Source organism: Chamaea fasciata, unplaced genomic scaffold (assembly GCF_029207755.1).
Source record: "Chamaea fasciata isolate MVZ Bird 193981 ecotype frontalis unplaced genomic scaffold, bChaFas1.0.hap1 SCAF_14, whole genome shotgun sequence".
In the NCBI taxonomy this organism is placed as follows: domain Eukaryota; kingdom Metazoa; phylum Chordata; class Aves; order Passeriformes; family Sylviidae; genus Chamaea; species Chamaea fasciata.
This window is the reverse complement of record NW_027094099.1, coordinates 8,217,892-8,239,574: the sequence shown is the minus strand read 5'-3', so window position 1 is coordinate 8,239,574 and position 21,683 is coordinate 8,217,892. Positions and strand designations below refer to the sequence as shown.

The 21,683-nt window shown below is 51.8% G+C and overlaps 1 protein-coding gene across 1 annotated transcript; it reads right to left on the bottom strand.

Annotated features, from left to right (window-relative positions):
- Positions 1-1,577: 1,577 nt before the first annotated feature.
- ONECUT1 (one cut homeobox 1) lies at positions 1,578-20,993 on the bottom strand. Its single transcript, XM_066196229.1, has 2 exons — positions 19,519-20,993; positions 1,578-6,038 (listed from the first exon to the last, which is right to left on the bottom strand). Exons 1-2 carry the CDS (start codon positions 20,597-20,599, stop codon positions 5,746-5,748), a joined length of 1,374 nt encoding a protein of 457 aa, XP_066052326.1. The 5' UTR covers positions 20,600-20,993; the 3' UTR covers positions 1,578-5,745.
- Positions 20,994-21,683: the final 690 nt, after the last annotated feature.

Below are 21,683 nucleotides of genomic sequence, written 5' to 3'. Positions count from 1 at the left end.
ACTCGCTTGCGCTACCCGTGCGAATGGCGAAGGAAAATAAAAACTCAGCAAAATCTCTCACAAATGCCAGTGCTTTTAAACATTAAACGACTTTTTAAAATTCTTTGGATGTGCGGGTCTCACCCACAAAGCAATCTTTCTAGAAAAAGACAAATAAATTAAAGAAAAAACACACTAATAATGCCTTTCTGCTTTCTAAGTGACAAAAGTACTACCTTGAAACACTCATTTTGGCATGTACAAGTTGGGGGGAAGGGAGGCCTGGGGGGTAACCTGGCAGTGTTTGTAACACGGGTGGAAGTGCATGCCAAGACAAGGCTGAAGATACACCCTGCAGTCAAGAGAAGCACTCTCCTTCAGTTCATCTCAGCATCAAGAATGAAAAGATTGTAACATAAAGCTTTGGCCATTTTTGAATCTACTATATACAATTTTCTTTTTAAACTACATAGTCATAAATTAAAGCAGTGATTAAATAAGCGTATACAAAATGTAATTAAATTAAAAGTCACAGCACATTATAGAGAAAAAATAGGAACCATTTATCACAGCAGAGAATATTTTTTTTTACCCTGTGAAAAGAACATCGACTAGCAAACACAAAGCATCCTAGCTGAAACAAAAGTAATTGAAGCCATGTTTCCCTTTCTTGCATTCATTGCAAACAGCAATCTTTACCCACTTTGAAACATTCCCAGGAATAAGATCTTCCTTGAGTATAACAGAAAAGTTCTGCCAAAAAGAAAAAGGAAAAAAAGAAGAAACCCAAACCCAAACCAAACAATACAAAAGGAATATACAAACAAAACAACCCCTACAAAATAAATAAGAATTATAAAGCTTTTTTTTTTTAAGTAACCTTAACAATTATCAAACTAGTAAGTTCTGCCTTATCACATAGACTCTCTATACAACATAACCCTAAAGATTTATTACTATGAGGTATTTGGAGGAATTGGTAAAAGCGATGCACGGCCTGTCTGGGCTGAGGGACTCAAGCTGCTTTGGGGAAAAGGATAGGGAACCTTTGGTTTGTCAGCAAGAAAGTGGAAAAAAACATTTTCCTTTGGTATCAAAGAAAGTTTCATTGCATGGTTGCACGGCAAAAAGCACCACGGTGAAGAATTATTCCTTTTTTTCATTAGTGGCCTTTCTAACAGGCTGAGGTATTCAAAGAGTATAAGGTGAGAGATAAAGAGGTCAACAGCGGTTTAACACTTTGGTTCAAGCAAGGCACTCGTCCTATGAGTTTACAAAGTTTGCAACATGTTTGCCAAGAGCTTTATTATTATTATTATTATTATTATCCTTATCATCGTCAGTAGTAGCAGTTGTAGCAAGAGAAGTATTCGTAAGGTTATTAGCATTACCACTAAGAATGAAGACAAGGTTACACACTGAGTGAAGGTGAGGAAGGGGGTCAGGGGATGGGGGTAAGAAGGAGGATGAGTTCCCTTTCCAGACCAAGGCCGTGCATGAAAAATCTTTGGTATTCTTTGGTATCATCAATGTGATTAAAATCACCAATGGAAATCGAGTGAGGTAGCGTCTTTGGTTCACACTATAAATAGTAGATCTTTACACACTTTTTTTTTCTTTTTTTTTCTTTTTTTTTTAACACGTGGAAGTAGCTATTCCTTACCTTTTGCTTATTTGTCTTTAGCAAATAGTTACCAAATGTATTGTAAAGCTAACCACACCACAATAATAAACCAGGAGGCTAAGCAAAGTCTCAAAATTAGCCCCTGGGCCTTTGAATGCACCCAAACGCAGTGAGATAGAAAAGGGTAAGTGCTTTCTCTTTGTTTGCTAAATGCATAGTTTTCATCCCTATGTACAAAGGAGGAGGAAGAGGAGGAGGAGGATAGGAGGAAGAGTAGTAGAAAGAAGGAACATTTTTGGGGGTAAAAATGTCTTGTTTACAACTCAGGTGAGGAGAGGTGTCCTAAGACTCTTTGGTATAAGCTCAGCAGTGTTTCCGAGCCCTCCGGGCAGCAGCAGCCCCTGGGGCAGTGCCCACCACCACCGCGGCCTCATCCTGAAATCCCAGGAGAAGGCGGTGCCCACGGGCAGCCCTGGGGCTGCTCCCATGCCAGACCACCCTGGCCACTCGGCTGCTTGGGAATTTGCTCCTGGCCTGGGGTGCGCAGGAGCAATTTCCCAAGCGAAAGCCCTGTTGCTGGCTGGCTCGCTCTGGTGGGGTTTGCTTTACCTGAGTAAGGAGAGGAGGCTGCGGCCCTGGAAAGCCACACAGGGCTGACAGAGTGCTGGGGGGCAGTCTGAAGGAGGATTTTTTTTTGTTTGTTTTGTTCTTTTTTTTTCCCTAGAAATCTAATGATGCCATTTACAATGGGGATGGATGCGGACAGTTCACCTCTTGGCCAGCCTCCCCCTGTGGGTCACTGCGGTCATGTTTGGATGCAGCCTGTTAGCTGAATGTATGTTCCTAATGCCCTCTTGCCCATGGAGTCACCTTTGACTGAAGTCCCATCTCCTGATGCTCCCAAACTGTTTCAAGTTCTGCTCCCTCTCCTAATCCTTCCTGGCAGAGTTTTAGATTCTCTTGTCGAATTTGAAACTAATTTCCGTTTTGTCAGGAATGAAATGAACAGAAAGACTAACGCTAACAGACAGAGACAGGTTTCCTGGGTAATGTTAAAATGCAGCATTAGAAGAAACTCCCCTTCAAGGATGCCCTGTTGAGTAATGGCACCGGTCAGAGCAAGGGAGCACCAGGTAACCTGTCCATGCTTCAGTTGGTGTGGCCGGGCAGTCTGCTCAGAGGTAACACGGCTTTCCAGGTAGACTGAGCAGTTCCAGAGTTATTTGCTTCATGTTTTGAAGGAAATTAAAGAAAAGTGTGTTCTTTGCCTATCCAGAGTATGAGGCGCATATTGCTTATGGGAAGAGTGGTTTGTTCCTAATGGCTTAGAGAAAACCAAAAGGTTTATATCTACTTAAACAGACACGTAAAAAACCCAAAACACTTAAAATCTATAACTTGTGCATCAGTTTTAGTGTGTGTGGACGTGTGCGCACGTGTATACATACATCCATACACCCCATAAAAATGTGTGTGCATGTGCATGTACATATACACAGTCCTATTTAGGGGCTTGCATGTGTGTGTATCAGAGATCCTGAAATTGCATATTGGGTGCAAATTTAATGCTGGTATGAAAGTTCTCTTTGGTTTCAGCAAGTAGTCTACAAAGACAATACAATGGAAATACTAAAAATGCGGCAATGTACTTTGAATTTCCCTGCATTTTTAAATTCTCAAGTTTTAAATAAATAAGGCTTTATTCTCTAAACTATAGGTACGTTACAAAGCAGTGTTTTGCTGGAAAAAACGAAACTGTTAGTTATCACTGTCCTTTGTTAACCTTACACTGATGAGACTGCATTCATAAGGTATTTATATGAGAGCTTATCAATGTCTCCATGTCAATTATGTCTCCGTGGGGATGGAACACTACAAAAGAAAGCTTGCTAAAATTTAAGGTAAGCTAGAGACTCAAAAAACGTCCAGATTATATTCCATTTTCATAGATAATTGCTTTGTCAGCCTTAACATACTGAAATACAGAAAAATCTTTAGTGCCAAAAATACTGGGTTTATTTCACTTTATTTTAGTAAAGAGATATTTCACCAGTATTCTACACACTGGGTGGAAACAAACTGTATACCCTGAACCTTGACTAGACCCTGTTCCTCTTGGGAAATAACTGGTGCTACAAATGTTGCTCTACTTTGGTGTCACTGGTATTTTGAGTGGGCTTCATCCACCAAACCAGCATCTGCTACTGTTTATCATGTTTGGATTCTAGTTTACCTTGAATTTTCTTATTTTCCTTTTTTTTTTTCTTAAAAACAAAAAGGTTGGAAGTAAGATTACCTATTTCTAGTCCTTGCATTGGGCGTATACCTGCATATTTGGTTAATTTGGGATTTTATATACCTAGCATAATTACTACAGTAATTTGAAATACCAGTTAGAAATCTAACAGGCACACGTATGGTTTTTAGTCTATTTTCCCCTTACATTAAAATTTAATATGCAGATGTTGCACGCTTTTCTCTTAAATTTTATCAGAGTAGGAACGGGATGATTTCTCTCCTGCGAGTCTGATAGCAACAGAGCGTTTAAAGCTTTTCAACTACAAACTTTAAACTATTTCATGCATTATCCTGACTAATAGATGAGCAAGAAAGAATGCGTGGGACAAAAAGCTCAGCCTGCTACACATAGATACAAAGCCGCAAAACTTCGGGCTGTATCTCGGTGTCATGAGAATTTTGCTCTTGACTTCAGAGAGATCACAATTCCTCCTTCCAAAAGCACAACCGGAGCTCCTCTCGGAGCTCCTCCCACAACATTAACTGATGTTGTACCACTGTTTTCAATAGGAAAAGACCACGAGCCTTCAAAGCTGTTACTGTTCCTTTGCCTGGTAAAGTCGATAGGTAAAAAAAAGCTCACTAATGTCAATGAGTATTGATCAGACGCTGAGCCCTGTGGTTTTGCATCCCTCAATTCGTTTCATTTTTTGCATCCTGAGTGCCTCAGGTCTCCTGTTCGCAGGCTAGATGGCAGAGCTGAGCCACTCTGGAGCACAGCGTCCGGGCTGCAGCCCGTGACGGCGCCTGGGGACAGCGTCACACACAGTGTCACACGCAGTGTCACACACAGTGTCACACACGGCTCTAACACGTGGCTCCTTCTTATGCTCCCGTTGAAGTCAGTGAAGAAAGAGCTCACTGGGTTCAATGGAAGCAGCATCCCATTCTCAGTTCCCAGTGCTCTGTCAGGGGCTGTGATCTCCTCGGGTGACATTCTTTCTTGCCAATCACAGAAAGAAACGATAATGTGGTTTTACTAATTGCAAATAACAGTCTTGATTACAAGTTTTATGTGTTATACAGTTAGATTAGTTTATACCTATAACTCTACATAGTATTTGTGTAAAAATAGCTTTGGAATATTAAAATCATTGCAATAAAATACCTGCAATATAATTATTAAATGTGTTCTTTGGTAGCTAGTCGATTTTTTTAATGGATGGAATAGTTTTCCTTTTTTAAATCTGAACATTCCTTAACAAACAAAGAGAATGCACTGGTTTAGGTACCATTCAAAATTTCTTTGCCTAGTTTGAACTTGTTTCCAGGCATTGCACCAGTCAAGTTCAAACTGTGAAACAGCAAAAATCACACTACCGTTCCAAGGAATTCAGACGACTCCACGCTTTGTCAGCTGTGCCCTGGCACAGCCCTCTCCGGAGACCAGCCCTGACTGAGTCCCTACCCACTGGCATGTATGGATACACTGAACGCCTTCATGGCAACTGCTGCGGACATGAAGAGCTGTATCCAAAGAGATGTCTGTTCAATGACAGGAAATCACTATGCTCCAAACCACTAAACAGCCAAGTACGGTGAAGATGATAATGGGCCAAGGTGTAAGACCAGTGGTCTGTTCCTCTTCTCTTTGCTTTCCATTTCATTCCCTCCATTTCTCTTCTTCCTCTCTGTTTTTTGCAAGTCGTCATCCTACTAAAGTGTGTGTCTTAGAACAAAGTCATAATGCAGGTGAAATAAGTCTTTGGTTTCTTTGGACTTATAAATATTTTTTTTCAAATAGTTTTAAGTATAAACCTGCTATTTTGAGGTCCTGGTCTGTCTTTATTTATTTATTTATTTTTAAAGCTTTTCCACCGAGGTTTTAGTTCGTGGTTATTCCTTCATGCTTTGGTACAAGTGCTTGATGAAGAAGATGAGTTGCCTGAATTGGAGCTGCCCTCGTCTTGCCACTTATCCAGACTCCTCCTCCGTGCATTCATGAAAAAGTTGCTGACGGTGCTCAGCTCCAACCCGAGCTGCTGGGAAATGGTGATTTGTAATTCTTTGGACGGACGCTTATTTTCCTTGAATATTGCATGTAGAGTTCGACGCTGGACATCAGTGAAGACCAACCGAGGCTTTTTGGGTGTGTTCCCTCTGTCCTTCCCGTGTTCTTGTTCTTTCCTCTTGCACGCTGCAAGAAAGGGGAGGACAGTTAGACAGGGGCGGCAGAGGAGTGTGTGGGAACACAGTACAGGGAAAATTAGGGAAAAAGGACTGTTCATGTCAGCTTCCAAATTTGGAGAGCAAGTGGGACATTAAAATCTCTTACTCATTATAAGCTATTACCAGTATAAGGAATGAAAGTTAGAAAACACCTTTGTAGTTGTCTGCTAAAACTCAGCAGATGCTATTATTGAGAGCTACATTTTGATACCACCCTTTAGTGCTGAGAATTTAACTATTTAATATCTCTAGGAGGTAGAATGGAAATTCAGTGAACTCTTGCTCCTTATTTCATCTATCATCCCTTCTTTCCCTTTGAGAATGTTATTTTACTCTACATTATTAAAGGGTGCTTGCAATTTGAAATCTGCCTCCCTAATCACCCTCCAGGCAGGATCTGATGGGTTGTGAAGGAGACTCCCAGATCCCTCTGTCAGCCTTCGACTGCCTGCCAGCTCATCTTGTTAGCATTTTGCTAGGATAAAACTTCCTTGGGAGGACAGATTCCTCTGTCTCACTTTCACAACTGTCTGAAGTTGTCTGTTTCCCTTTTTCCTCTAACAATGTCCTTTAATTCTGATTGAGAGATCTGTTTCTGAAGGCAATATGAATGTTCTTTCTCTGTGTCTGTCTAGTCCTGGCTTCTGTGGAGATCAGTACTGATCAAATGAAGAATTTTGTGCAGTATCTCTACTTACACCATGGTTATTGAAATGAAAGCAACGAATTACTTTGCAAAGGTCCTTTCTACAATTTCTGTTACTACTGAGAGCCAGCCCTGGCATGAGGGTTTTGTTGCTCACAGGAGGTATAAAAATAGTCATCCACCTTTTGTACTTGAGAAATAGGAACTGCACAGATCAGGAGCCAGGAGCTATGAAGGCTCCTTCTGCTGGCCCAGGCAGGGACCAAGACACTGGTGGCTCATTGCCCTCTGAGGAGAGGCTTTCCAAAAGGTCCCTAACAATAAATATTTCAGCCACATACTCTTTCATAAGAAATCAGACATCAATCAAATAGACTAGGCTGCCAAACTCATGTCTCCTACAGGTATTTTTATCTGAAAGCCTTTGAAGAATGCTTTGAAGTTACATCCTGACCTCTAAAACACCGTGGAGTTTCTGGGCTAAAAACCAGGTTTCCTCATGCATGCGAGCCCCTGCTGAAGCCAAACTGCTGAATTCACTGTGGAGATTGCTGCCTGCTGAAATAATCTGCATCCCCACTGGAGGTTAACATTGGCAAATCAAGGGTTAAAAATGCTTTTGCAAGAACAGTCTGTTATTTATTGACAAATATTAAGAATGAGGATACCAACAACATCTCAGTCTTTTATATATGTCTGACCATTTGATAATCAGAAATTCCTGGGAAAACAGCTGCAGGAGCTCAACTTTAAATCAGCCTCAGCCTCCAGCTCTGACTGCCCCTGCTAACAGGCTCAGGCAGAAAAGAAGACAAACCAGGTGCAGACAACTTTTGCTGGGCTTCATTTCTGCTCATGCTGCTTTACACCTTCCTTTTTCAAAGGCTACACAAATTCCATCTTCCGCCCAGATACTCCATCCGGATCCTAATTTGTTACAAAATCCTAATGGCACAGATAGCGTGATCCAAGTCAGAGCTGTGCAATGCTTCAGTGTGAATCATCACATCACAAATGACAGTCACAGCAGTAGGTACAAAGCCAGCTCAATTAGCGATGTGAGCCTCCGGGGCTTCGATCACAAGCTACTACATGAGTTCTCCGAAATAGTAGGGAATAAAAAAAACAACCATCTATTGTGAAACTAGCTTGCGTAACACATTGTCTTCCTGGACTTGTGCTCATTTCCTGAAATGTAGTATTCCTTAACAATTATTTCCATAAAAAGTGTCCCAAGAGTTACAAACATACCTTGTTCCTCAACTTCAATTGTATCAAAACCCTCTTAATTAATGCTAGTGACATCACAGAAGAAAGAAAAAAAACCTCATTACTAGGGAGAAAAAAATAAGACCTATCTAGCCTATGCTACAAATAAGCCTATCTTACTATTTCTCAAGTATTTTCAGCTCTACTTCCATTAGCATTTGCCAGAGGCAGATTGAGGGCAAAAGCTTCCCAACACGCTCAATTGTTCCAAGAGCCCTTGCACTGCCAGGCCTCAGGTTGTGAGCAGCAGGGGCGGATACCACCTCTCATCTTCTGCCTTGTCCAGGCTCAGGAATATTAATAGCACCTAAAAATAAATAATGGTGATAATGAAAAACTGTAATAGGGTTTCCTTGCGATCGTTTTCTCTGCACTGGAGCCAATCAATTTTAATAATAAATTGTAGCTTCCAGCTTGCCAGAGAACAAATGTACACCATGGGATAAAATCTGCTCCAACATGAGAGTAGATCCAGAGCAGGCCCAGAGACTGGCCAGCTCACACAGCCAGAGCTGGCAAGGTGGGGCTCTAACAGCAGCCTGAGCCAGGTCATGCCCAGGCACAGCAGCTATGCCTGCTCTGGCCAGGTCCTACCCTAACGTCAGGTCCTCCCCTAATGTCCACTGAGGTCAGACCCCAGAGACATCAACTGAAATGGCTTTTTTGGAAAAACTCCAGAGCCTGTCTTCACAGCAATTTATCACACACTTCATCTCTCTTTTATCTTACATAGCAGAAGATAATAACAGTAATTTGCACTGATGTCCTTCTGGTGCCCCTGCCCTTGAGCGCTGTGAGTGGACCCTCTCCCACAGCGCAGACACTGAATTTAGGTGCTTTGCAGGGTGCTGTGCTCCCTAGAGGTGTGCACCTCTCCCAGGACACACCTGCTCCCACCCTGCCCTCACTCCCTGCTGCAGGCAGCCCTGTTCTTTGTCTCCAGGCTGCCCCGGCTGAGCGATGCTCCATGTGATGCCTTTTGAAAAAACCTTTAAGAAAATCTTGTTAAGAAAAAAGAAAAGCAGAGGATAAAGGAAGAGTCACCCTGACTCTGGCAATGCATGTGCAGATATGACAATGTAATATTATCAGTGCCAGGAGGAGCCTTATAAATCCAGTCCTGAACTCTGGCCTCTCCCAGTCACTTCCATCTTCCTCTGCCCTGAGCAACAGATATTTTTGACACTTGCAATTCTCCTGACACAGCCCATCAATCTATTTTTGTCTGCCTTTGCTCCTTCTAAGTCACCCGAGGGATTTGGTCAACTTGCCAGACCTTGTAAGGCCTGCACACCCTACTGAGGTCCAGCTGCCTGTGCATGGTGCAGAGGTGAGCTCTCACCTCTGCAGCTCCACTGTCTGTTGATGTTCTTTTGCAGCCCCCAGCTGGGTGCAGCACAGTGGGATTAGTTCTGCTCTGCCAGGGCTGTGAACAGGATCGTGTCCCCTATGAAAATGCACTAATTGCATCTTTAGTTTGAGACAGTGAGGAGGATGTTTTGCCTGTGATATGAACAACATTATTCAGTCAGTCTTAAAGTCAAAATTATGGTAAGCTCAGGTGTTAACCCTGACAGTTGATCTAGTGTTTCATCCCTAGAGGGAGGATTTCTTTTTAAAATTAAAGGAAAAACCCTGATTACTATACATCAATTTTCAGTAGCATCTGGTGTGTACACATGTGCCTAGCCATTTTGAGCAAACTCCAGTTCTCCTTCAAAAAAACAGAAGCAAAGAATGAAGCTGGTAATGCTCTCAATAAACCAAATTTCTGATGGTTTCGGGTTTGGTTTGTGAACATAATAAAATATTACCACAAGTCCTGCTGGCTGCATTTCTGGGAAACTCTCACTGAAGCAGAGGGAACAACAATGGAAAATTTTACTTGGGCAAACCTTGCCCCAAGCCCTGTAGCTACTTTTGATGTCAGAGGGCAACTCTCTCTGAGAGAGGCATTTCTCAGCTGGTGGCCCACTGACGGGATGGACTGAGGTGGGTTTGGGAGGTCTCAGGCCTGGCACTGGGAGAGCTGTGCCCTTACAAGCACAGCCAGGCTGAGGCAGCAGCTGTGCACTCTGAGGGCCACACTACTCACCAGCTGCTCAGCATCTCCCATAGCTCCAGCACAGGGGCACATAATGGCCACAACCAGATTTTTGCCTGTAAAAAGTGGCTGGAGGGGCAACAGGGACACGGAACAGCAGAGGGGAGCACCAGCAGCATGGCAACAGAGCTGCTCTTGGAAGGGAAGGGTACAGCCCAGCAGTGCCTGGGCATGAGTCTCCTCACCCTGTGGTGGAGAAAGCCAATGCACACAGGGGATCTCTGCTTACAGGGAGATCTTTCCTTCTTTGTTTGCACCCAGAGTGGGTCCAGACCAGAAAGAGAGAGAGACACATGCAGCCATGCTGAATTCAGAGCCTGTGGACAGGGAGAGTAGACTGTGTGCAGGTCACCAATGATGGGATACAAGACCTTTCACCCTGAGGTGACAGGTCCCATTTCCAGCTCTGGCCTGGGTCACTGCTGACCACAAGCCATTATTACTTGATGGCCACCAAGTGCCTTGTATCAGATGATGTAGTGGTCTTTTACCTCTCCTCTTGCAAAAGTCTTTTAGTTATCCCAACCTCATGTGTACAGGACTGTCTTAAAGACATAAAAAGTCCTTTTAAAAGTCTCTCTTTATATGTATTTTCTAATCGCTGTTGTGTCAGGTCTAAAAAATTCATCTACAGTCTGAACTGTGTCCACCTAGGAATCCCTTCCTAAATCATCTCCTCCTAGTTTTGAAACATGACACAGTATCCAATAACATGTTTGGAGAGAGAAAACTCTTCACTAGTATTAACTGGAGAATATCCTGAGGGATATTCTTCTCTAGGGAGCTCTACCTTCTGGTGGAGAAAGCAGCAGTATTTCCGCAGGAGGCTGAAACTGCTTGATGACTTTGGCCATCATAGATAGTTCTAATCACACTGGCTACAACAGCTCAGTTCCACTACCTGGAAACAGGTAGCCAAAAGCTTATGGTAAATTCATGGTGGCAATAACACATAATAAAGTGTGATAAGTTACATCCTTATCATGTGAATAACACCTCTGGGGCATGCAGACAGACACACGAACAACGGATCTTTCCCAATTATCAAAAACTTCATATTTGGGGGAATATGGAAACAAAAATAAAAGGGCATATGAGACACAGGCTACCTGAGGGTTAGATGCCACCTCATGAACTGAACCCAAGCAGATCTGTTGGACCTAAATAATGACCACAACTGCTGGGTGACATTCACTCTGATACATCACTGTTCAGTGGTCCTCTGCACTGCCCCATCCTTCTTGACACTGGCCCAGGGTATTCAAAGGTGCTTGGGAAATGGAATCCCTCTGGAAAGGTGCTGTGTGAGACAGGCTCCACAGGTGGTGGCAGCTCGTGGCCATGAGCTCCTGCTGCAGGAGGTAGCAGACAGCACTGATGCTTGAAAGAGCATTCCCCTCAGCTTCAGCCCACTGTGGGATAAGGACCTTCACAGCTTTTTAGTGATGAAAGACTGCATGGGTGACACAAGACATAGCTTTGGAGAGCAACCATTCTCCTTTCAACTGAAAAGAGTATTGTCTACTCTGAAATGTCTGAGCCCACACTAAATTATTTCTTTTTAATCCTGGCATTATTCAGCATTTGGCACTTGTTTCTCTAGTGATTTGTATTTACTCTTATTCAGGGTCTATGTGTTTCCATATACCCAGGGATCTTTTGATCTGTGTCTCATTTCTTTGCCATCAAATCCAGGGAATACTCTTTTGTTGTTTCATAGCATCAAAAGAGAGGAAAATAGGTTTGTGTATGGGAAGCTCATAGGATGACATCAGCCTGCCAACATACAGATCCCAGCTGAGCCTCAACGGTAAACATCTCACTCCTGGGCACTGTATTAAAATGAGTGACCTTAATTTGCTGCTCCTGGAATAATGAAGTGAATCTGCCCGAGGAGTGCTGACTCAGCAGTTCAGGATTCAGGGGTTTACACAAACTTGGTGTTGATGGATCTGTAACCACTTCAGCGAGCTGACACCACCGTTACAGAATATGTTGCTAAGTGGATCAATCAGGGGAAAGCACATGATTTCCCTGAAATATCATTTAAAATAAATGTTAAAATTCTTTAGCTAGGTCTTTAGTTAACCATATTACTGTGACAAATATTTCTTTGCCTAGCATAAGTAATTAGAATTTAATCACTTAAACTGCATCTTAATTACCCCAAATGAATTGAAAGGACATTTAATAGCAAAGATTAAATTGCCTTAATGAACGATTTTTGCGACTACATCAATATTTTAATCGCGTCAGCCAGGTCCGCCCCCCCCGCCCCACGCCGCAGCGGCACCGGCGGGCCCCGGCCGCGGGGTGGCGCCCGCTCCCCGCGGGAGGGGCGCGCAGCGAGCCCGGGACTCCGCACCGCACCGCGGGGACCGCACCACATCCCACCGCGCCTCATCCCGGGGCTCCGCACCGCACCGTGGGGACCGCACCGGACCCCACCGCACCCCATCCCACCGCACCGCGGAGACCGCGCCGCACCGCATCCCACCGCACCGCGGGGACCAAACCGCACTGCATCCCACCGCCGAGACCGCACCGCACCCCGCCGCACCGCGGGGACCGCATCGCATCCCACCACACCGCGGAGAACGCGCCCCACACCATCGCCTCTCACCTCATCACACCCCACCGCATCCCACCGCACCGCGGGTTCCCTAAGGCACCACATTACGCCACGGGCTGGCTCCTCACCCGCTCCGCACCGCACCAAGCCGCGGCACCCCGCTGGGGAGTGCCAGCCACCCCGTTCCGCTGCACTCCGCACAGCGCGAGCTGGAAAACGCCGCCCGCCCGCGCTGCGCTCTGCTCCGCTTACGCGCCGCGCCCCGCCTCCGCGACCCGGCCCACTGAGCCCGGGCGGCACCGCCCGCCGCGCACCTGCCGTGCCGCTTCCCACCGACCGCGCCTCCCGCCCCGGCAGCCCCGCCCCGCCCGTATCCCGCCCGCGAGGGTCCGCGGGACAGAGCCGGCTGCGCGGCCACACCGGCTCCGTCGGCCCCGGCCCGTTGACGCCGCCTCCGAGCTGTGGGAGCGAGTCCCCCCGAGAGCCGCCCAGGCGTTGGGGCGCTGACTCCGGCATCAGGCCGAGCCATTCCGCCCCCTCCCTCATCCCCAGTCAGAGACTTTGCCACAGCAGCCGAAAATTGAGTTTCTGAGCGGTGGAAGGGACGCAATCCGTTGCAAAACCTTCACTGCAACATTGAGGATCGCCAGATTCACTGAAAAACCCGGGTCGTTCCTCTGATTCCGCTCCTAAGGACTGGCCTGCCGGCCTCCGCTTCCCCGGCTCCAATTATTAAGTTCTCCGTCAATTCCGATATATTCAGAATAACGAGATGTGTTTCAAATAAAGGAGAAATGAGTCAGTGATGACCTAAAGAAGTTCCTCCGGCTGTGGGGGACATTAAGGAAGCCGTTTGGTAGCCTGCCTGTGCGGGGAGAAATGGGGGGAAAGGGGCTGCAGGAAACTCTCCCGCCTGCGGCTCAGTTCTTATCGACGGGTTTCTAATGCATGTGACAACGAGTGCAGAACTCTACACGAGAAAAAAATCCAAAACCTGAACCCGGGTTCACTTCAGTGGCTTCTGCACCCAAACGTTAGGGAAGAGTCCCCCTGTGACATCCGATCCAATACTTTGCTCTATCGGAGGCAGAGCATTTCTGCCTGCACCAGCCAGCGCCCGCACCAGCCGGGGCCGCGCTGCGCTGCCCGCAGAGCCCGCGGTGCTGCCCGGAACGGCAGACATCCATCGCGCTTTATTTGCCGTTTGGGCAGAACGGAAATGTCACCACTGAGGCTTCCTATCGCCCTAGAACGGGGGGGAAAATGAAAACTAACTGGCTAATAAATTGTTCCTATAAATTAATCTTTCAGCACCATAAAACTGACTTCTTCTTAGGCAAAATGACTGAAGTCAGCTGAGTTTCCAAAGACAGTCTGTCAGCATCGGTCACTTCTCTGTCCGTGTAGGATTAATCCAGGTAGATTTATGTCTGAAACGCGAATCGACATTTATCGATTTGATCATGGAAGCACCCGACAGGCGGCCGTGCTGGGTCCCGGTCGGTCGTCGGGAAAAACTCCCCACGATGCCTGTAGTATTCAGGTGAAATTCACCAGCACTTCAACAACAGCTCCTGAACTTCAGCCACCTTAGAACTCCCTGGAAACTAACTTGTCCCTTGTGTGGAGCTTATGCGGACCCTTCGGCTCCACAGACAGGTGAAGGCTGCCTGAGGCAAAGCAGGAGCAATGTTTTAATGCCGGTACAGGCAAAGCTAGGCACCGAAGCATACCTGGCCTGTGTATTTCCAGATGATTTTGTCTCAATCTGATCATCACGTTTCTTCCTGGCTGTGTAAAAGGCAGATCGCACACACCAGAACCCAGCTGTAGCACTGGCCGGAGTCCGGGCTCCCTACAGGTGGCACCTGCAGCGGGCACAATCCTGGTGCCACGCACCTCTCCTTTCCTCCTGGGGTATCCCGACCCCTCTGGCTGGCTGAGTTACCCTGTTGGGGGAAGCTCGCGTCCCCTCTGGCCACGCACCCGTTGGAAGGCACTCGTCCCCAAAACAGGCGCCCTCAGGGCTCTCCCCTGCCGAGCCGCTCTCGCCGCGGGCAGCCCGTGCGCTCAGCCCGGCGCTTGCCGCAGCACCGCGGCACTAATTGTCGGCTGCCGCTACCTATAATCGATGCGATGCTGCTCCCCATCGGGGCCGGCAGCCGTGGGGAGGCTCAACAAGCACCTGCGCCCGGCTAGGGGCGGCCTCGGGCACGAACCGGGAGGGGGCTGGCCGGAACCGGGAGCGGGGCCGCGGGGGCGGAGCCGGCAGCGGGGTCGGGCCCTGCCGGAGGTCGCTGTCCGCGGTGCTGAAGGCGGGCAGGGCCTCACTCGCTCCTCGCTCGCGGGAACGAGCGGACGGAGCCAGTCCCGGTGGCGGCGCGGGGCCCTCCGCTCACGGCGCGGCCCGGAGCCGTCGCCGCTGCCCGGTGCGGACGGGGTGCCCGGGCCGGCGGGGCCGCTCCCGCCCGCCGACGGTCAGTAGATGGCGCAGAACCCCCGGGAACCGAGGGACGACGAGCGAGGGCTGAGGACGACGCGATGGCCCCGGCCGGCCGGGGTGGGCATCGCGCCCGCAGCCCGGCCGTGTGACCCCGGGGCGGCCCCGGCGGCACCCACGGGCGGGAACGGGCCTGTTTTGAGGCCGTTTGATTCAAACGGCAGCGAGAGTGGGACCGGGGCACGGCCCCCGGGTGCCGCCCAGCCACGAGGCGGGTAATTAAAACAAACAACCGAGAGAACGCACGAACGAACAGGCAGGGGCCGAGCCGTGCTGCGGGGGCGGGGGCTCTGCCGTGCCAGGACGGGCGCTGGGCGGGCCCGGCCCAGTGCGGAGGAACGCGGCTCGCCCGGCCCCGCTCCTCCTCCTCCCGCTGGGCAAACATTAACGAAGGGCAAACGCGGCTGTAAATCAATCCCGCCGAAGGACGCGGCCGGCAAACAAGCGCGCTCCAGCGCTCCCCCAGCTGCGCACCGGGCGCTGCGGTGTCAGGCACGACTGCTCCGGGTGCTCTCCCACCCTCCGATCCCTCCGGGACGGGGCCCCTTGGCTCGGCCCAAGCACCGCACCGGCAGCGGCGGAGCGGCCGCTGTCGCGGCCCAAGGTGCGCCGAGCCAGGCCCGGGCCGTCCCGGTCCGGGAAGTCCGCAGGGTCGGGAGAGGAAGGGCCTCTCCCCCGGGCCCGGTCCGCGCTCGGAGTGTCGCCGGTAAAGGCCCCGGTCGATGCCCCCCGCCTCCCTGATGCAAATGCCTTTATGCAAAGTGCCCGCAGGGTAAATATTAAACAGCCCCTAATGAGGCCACCGGGGCCGGGGCGGCCCCGACCTTCCCGGCGCGCTCGGGGCCGGCGGGCGAGAGGTGCAAACGGCGTCATTAGATTTCATATTTAATGTGGAAAACGCTCTGATTACTCCATCGATTTCTTTACAGTTAATTTGGCGAGAACTCGCCGGCTTCCCAAAGCTTCAGTTTAGCCGGGATTCACATCAGGAGGGAGAAAGGATAAGAGGAGGGGAGGAAAAGAGGCGCAGCTATAAAAAATACCAGTCAGGTCTCAGGCGAACACGGGGCAGCTTTGGAGGGACGACTCCTGAGAGCCGCGGGCGACCCCGGGCTCCCCACGGCGCCTTTCCCTGCTGACACCCGCTCGGGGAGCCCCCAGCGAGGGGCCCTTCGGGACGAGCTCGCTCAGAGGCCGCACATCGGCACAGGACTCCCTCCGGCAGTAGATCCTAAGGAGCCTCGGGCTCCCTTACTCTCCTCTGGTCTGTTCGCAAAAATGTGTTTTTGCCGCGTTTTCCCTGGCCGCTGCCCTTCCTCCCGAGCGGCGGGCCCGTGCGAGGCCGGCGGGCAGTAGCTGTTCCAACAATGAACGGCTCGAAACAGATTATTTTTTTCCTGAACAAGATAAACTCGGGTTTTTTCTTTCTTTATCCCCTCCCGTTTCCTCTCTCTCACACACACAAAAAATCCCCAAAAAACAAACCCTGAAATAAATTCTGCATTAAATTCCAGCAGGCTGCAGAAGGGATATACTTTTCCTTTTAATTGTATTTATTTTTTCGGCTTCCCTTCACAGCCCTTCCAAATGTCAATGAAGGCGAGGGGGAGGGAGGGAAGACTAACAGAGAGACAGTCAAATAGATAAATATTCAGTGATAGAGAAGAGAGAGAGAGTGGGACAGACAAAGGAAAAAAAGAACAGAGAAGAGAAGGGAGATGGGATGAATAAGATGGAGGCTGGAAGAGGTCAGCTTTGCAATTAGCAGTTCTGCTTACATTTCAAGAGACAGCCCAGGAAGTGTCAAGACCTCAATCCTGCTTCCATGTAACTACCAATTTTTCTTCTATTTGTCGGAGCTTCTGTAATCTGGGAGGTAGAAATCCCCCAGGGACGGCTGGAAGGGGCAAATACTCAAGATAAAGTGCAAGGCGAGACCGCGAGGCCTAAAATAAGCAGGCTCCATCCCCCTCACTGCCTCCCGGTTGTTGTCTGCAGGAAATCAGAAAGGGAAGAAATGAAGGCGGCTCTGGGTATTTATCTACCTGATAATTGTCTAAACGCCCGGGAGTGAGTTATAATTTGGACGTGAAATTTAATTTGCGTCGGCTGCAGTAATTTATGTTATTTTGAATTGATGTTCATACATCAATATCAATCGGGGCAGATTTTTACCACTTAGTTAGATCATCACACATTTAAAACCTGCACAAAATAAAATCGATACTTTATGCATTTACAGCCGGTCGCCGGCAGCGCGGCGCGGAGGAGCGCGCAGGCTGCGCGGGGCGGGGCGGGGGCCCCGGGACCGCCCCACCGACACGGACGCAGCGCTATGCAAATGCCCACGTGCTGTCGGCGCCCAGGTGGGCAGCGCCCGGCGAGGCCCGGAGCCCCCGGTACTCGGGGAGAGCCCTGCGGGGCCCGGCCCGGCCCCGCTGCGAGCGACGCGGGGACGCTCGGGTGCGGGCGGCACATCCCGGCCCCCCCGTGCTGCCAGCCCCTCTTCGCCCCGGGGAAGCTGTTTCTGTAAGGTGCCAGCTTTCGGGTTTCATCGGAAAGGGAAGGCGGAATAATGAGGCTTTGTCTCTCTAACGGGATTACCGGGATCCGTTTATGAGAGGGCAGCGCTGAGGTGGCTGGAAGAAGGGGCGGTTTGGGGGCAGAAGCGAACAATGGGACCTTCCGGACCCGGCAGCTGGGCAGAGCAGGGCCGCCTCCCTCTCTCCCTCCCGGCCCTGCAGCAGCCGGGGCTGGCAGAGCTTCCCGGCCGGCAGCGCCAGGGAAGGGATGCCAGCAGGCTCCGAATCGAGGGGTTGTTTCCAGTATCGATCTATGCAAATGAGCGGAGATTCAGGTCGACCAAATTGTCGTAAAAATACGCTCCAAATCGAAGGAAGTTCGCCTTAGCAATCGTTACGGGGATAATGGAAACACAAACTCCATCCTCCTCTCTTGGGTAGCACCAGCACGACGAGGGTTTTTCGCTGGTGGGGTGGCTGCTGAGAAAGGGAAGGCGGAAAGGGCAGTTTCTGAGAGCTCAGACCTTTGAAACTGACTCTGCAGGAGTGGAAGCCAAAGAGAGCAACGTCCTCCCACCGGCGGGCACCTAAGGGCCAGCTACAGCGGGGAGGGAGGCCCTGTCCGGTCCCCTTCCTAGATCTGCTTTAGGTTTCTGGAACAAGGTGGTTGACTGAAAATAGGCACGGAGCACGGTGGTGGCCCAGCTGCGTCCCTGCACACTCGGGAAACGGTCTCAAGTTGTCACCGTCGTGGTAGTCGAAAGCGCAAGACCAGTTGCGCTTTTGAAAGGAGAAAGATTTGGCCCTTCCCTTATTTTTGTCTGTGAAACGGATCAGTGACCCGGGCTCCAACTCGGATTGACTGTCTTGCGTTCTCCAGGGACAAATTAATGGAGACCTATCACTTAATTAACAAACCCTCACTCACGGTATATTAAACCCGGGCTCTGCACCGGGAGCGCAGACGGGAGGGTTTGGGGAGGCGGCGGCAGAGCACAGGTACGGACCGGGACGGCCATCTCCGAGCAGACAATACGGGACCCACTCGGGAGCACACCGAGCAACAAGCGCCGACAGCGGGGTGACGCTCTGGAGCAGCGAAGCCACGACACGATTTATCTCACGCAGAGACATCCACGCGAAACTCAAACTCCACGGCCTAATGATAACTACAACCAATCAAAAAAAATATTAAGAAACCAAACGATTTTAGCCAACGGCATTTCTCGGCCACCGCTCACCCGCCGGGCTCGGCTCATTCGCGCCAAACGCCTGCCCCCGGTCACCCAGCCCGAGCGGGACGCTGGCCCCGAGCCCCGCCGCCACCTGAGCCCAACGGCCCCGACACAAAGCAGACACACTGACCCCTCTCGGCGGCGCATTACCGGGGCTCCCCCGTACCCCGTCCGTGGACCCGGTCGGGCCCGGTTCAGCCGCCAATTCAAGCGTTTCCGCCTCGCCCTCCGCGCTCCGGGCAGCTCTGCCGCCGGACGGTGCGGCTTTCGGCGGCGTCCCGTTACCGGCCGCGCTGGGCTCCGTTCTGCCGGCGGCAGGCGAGCCTGGCGGGTGCGCCCCGGCCGGGGAACGGGGAGAGTCGGGGCGCCGCACTGCGCAGCCCGAGCCCCGGCTCGGCTTTGTCTGAGTGCGGCGCAGAGGAACCGGACGGTGCCCGGTGCGCCGAGCCGGGAGAGGGAGAGAGGAAGGGAGAGAAATGGAGAGGCGGAGCCGGGGATCGGTGCTGCTCTTCAGGGACAAGCAGGGACCGGGGCGGCCTGCCCAGGCCCGAGGCCCCGCTCTGCCGCTGCCGTGCCCCGACCACCCCGCAGCGGGCTCACCTGCAAGCCGCAGAGCAGACATCCGCTGAAACTCCGGCTCCTGGAGCCACTTCCACATTCTGCGGAAGGTCTCCCGGCCGGATTTGAGCTTGCTCCAGGGCTTGGGGTTCCTCAGCAGGTCTGAGAGCGTCCCTTGAGAGCGGCACAGCACCCTCTGGGCGAAGATAGCCTGGGGGATACTGTACCGCTTGAGCTCGGTGGTGATCCTCTGAGCTACTTCTTTGGTATTGATTTCTTCCATTTGCCCTGAATTACTTCCACTGTTGACCTGCGAACCAGTTACAGAAGGGTTTTGCTCCCTGGCAGAGCCCAGGATCTGCCCGTGGCTCTGGGCATTCAAGTGGGCATGGGGGTGGTGTGGGATCCCGTTGATAGGCACCATGCCAGCGGAGGTGGGGGTGAGGTGTTGGTCGCCATGCCTGGCTAACATGGCAGGGTGGTGGGCTTCAAATCCGTTTGGGGTGAGCATTTTCTCGGCGGGCATGGTGGCACTGGGGTGAGCGTAGTGGGGCAGCCCTTGCTGGGAGTTATGGATGCTCCCCAGGCCCGATCCAGACAACGGAGAGAGGCTCTGCCCCATGCCGGTAACATCCTTGTGGTAGGGGGTGTAGAGATTGTTCATAGATGCCAGACCCCTCTCGTCCCGCATGAGCGTGAAGCTGCCGCTCACGTTGCCCGGTATCCGCTGGTGGGGATGGTGATGGTGGTGATGGTGGTGGTGGTGGTGAGGGAACTTGTCCGAGACCGTCGAAATGGGAGGTAGAGGCTGCAGAGGGGTTAACGTGGTGTAGGTGCTGCTCATGCTCATGCCAGGGGGTGTCTCGCAGGCCATGGTCATGGTGGGGTGCAGGGGGCCGGTCAGCGCGTGCTCGGGCGGCCGGTGGTGGTGGTGGTAGTCGCCGCCGTCGAGGATGGACGCCATGCCCATGGAGCGCGGGTGGGCCGGCAGGTGGCTGCCGCGGTGGGCCACCGCGCTCCGGTGGTGGGGGCTGCCGCTCATCAGGTCGGCGGCGGCGGGCACCGGCTCATGGCTCACCCCGTGCAGATCGCCGATGTTCTCCATCGCCAGCTGCGCGTTCATCGTCGGCCGTGCGGGCGGCGGGACCGCACATCTATCTGGTAGGCGGCGGGGCGTCCCGGAGCTCTTGGCGGCGGCCGGTTGCTCCGCGGGCCGGCGGCGGCGGGCGAGCGCTGCGGGCTGGTGCTGGCGGTGCTGCTGCTGCTGCTGTTGCCGGGCTGCTGGCTTTCCCGGTTTTGGTTGGTTGTCTTTTTTATTTTTTCCTTTTAATTTTTATTTTGTGGCAATGTATTTATTTATTTTTTTTTCCCCCGCTGCTGGCTGGCGCCGCCGGGCCGGTCCTAGGGCCGCCGCTCCCTCAGGCCGGGCCCCGCAGCCGCGGCCGCGGCGGGTGTGTGGCCGCGTCCCTCGCCATCCCCAGCCATGGCTCTCTCTGCGCCCCGCGCTCCGACACCGCTCCGTGCTGCAGCGCCGCCGCCGCCGCTCGCACCGCGCATGCGCGCGGCGCCCCCGCCCGCCGCCGCCCCGCCCCGTGACGTCACCGCCCCTATTAAGCGGGCGAGCCCCGCGCGGCGGCGCCCAGATCTGGTGGTGCCGTTGGCCCGGGGCCGCCGCCCCCGCTCCGGGCACAAAGGGTCGCTCCGCCCCCGCTGTCCGGCAGGGACACCCGCCCCGCTCCGCCCCTTCGGTGACTCCGCGTTTTCCGTGAGCGCGGAGCCTCCTCACCTCACCGGGAGCTTCCGGAGGTGACATGGACCGCCCTGCCCCGGCGCGCCCGCGGGCAGTGCCCCCCGTGTCCCCCGCACTCCCTGCCGTATCCACCCACGCTGTCCCGCAGCCGCCTGCTCCGGTATCGCTCCTCTCAGGTGCCCTACGGGGAAACTTCCCGTTGCCCGGCCTCGGGATGGGCGGTGGGAGCCCCACGGCGCTGCGTCCCGGGGTCAACCCTGCGGCTCAGCTCCCGCACCCCCTCGGCACTCCCAGCGGTCCCGCGGGGTCCGGCCGGGCGGTGCGATGGGCAGGGACGCCCCCCTGCAGCCCGCGCCGTGGACTCCGGGCGCGCCCGGCAGTGCAAGGCGAGCATATGTCCCGAGGCGCCCAGCAGCCGGACATGCCGCTGGTTTTCTTTTATTTTTTCTTCAAAAAG

Coding starts and splice junctions, on each gene's coding strand:
- ONECUT1 (XM_066196229.1), bottom strand. CDS start 20,599: ATGAACGCGCAGCTGGCGATGGAGAACATCGGCGATCTGCACGGGGTG. Junction 6,039..19,518: donor GTCTGCTCTGCGGCTTGCAG/GTGAGCCCGCTG, acceptor CCTTTCTTGCAG/CGTGCAAGAGGAAAGAACAA.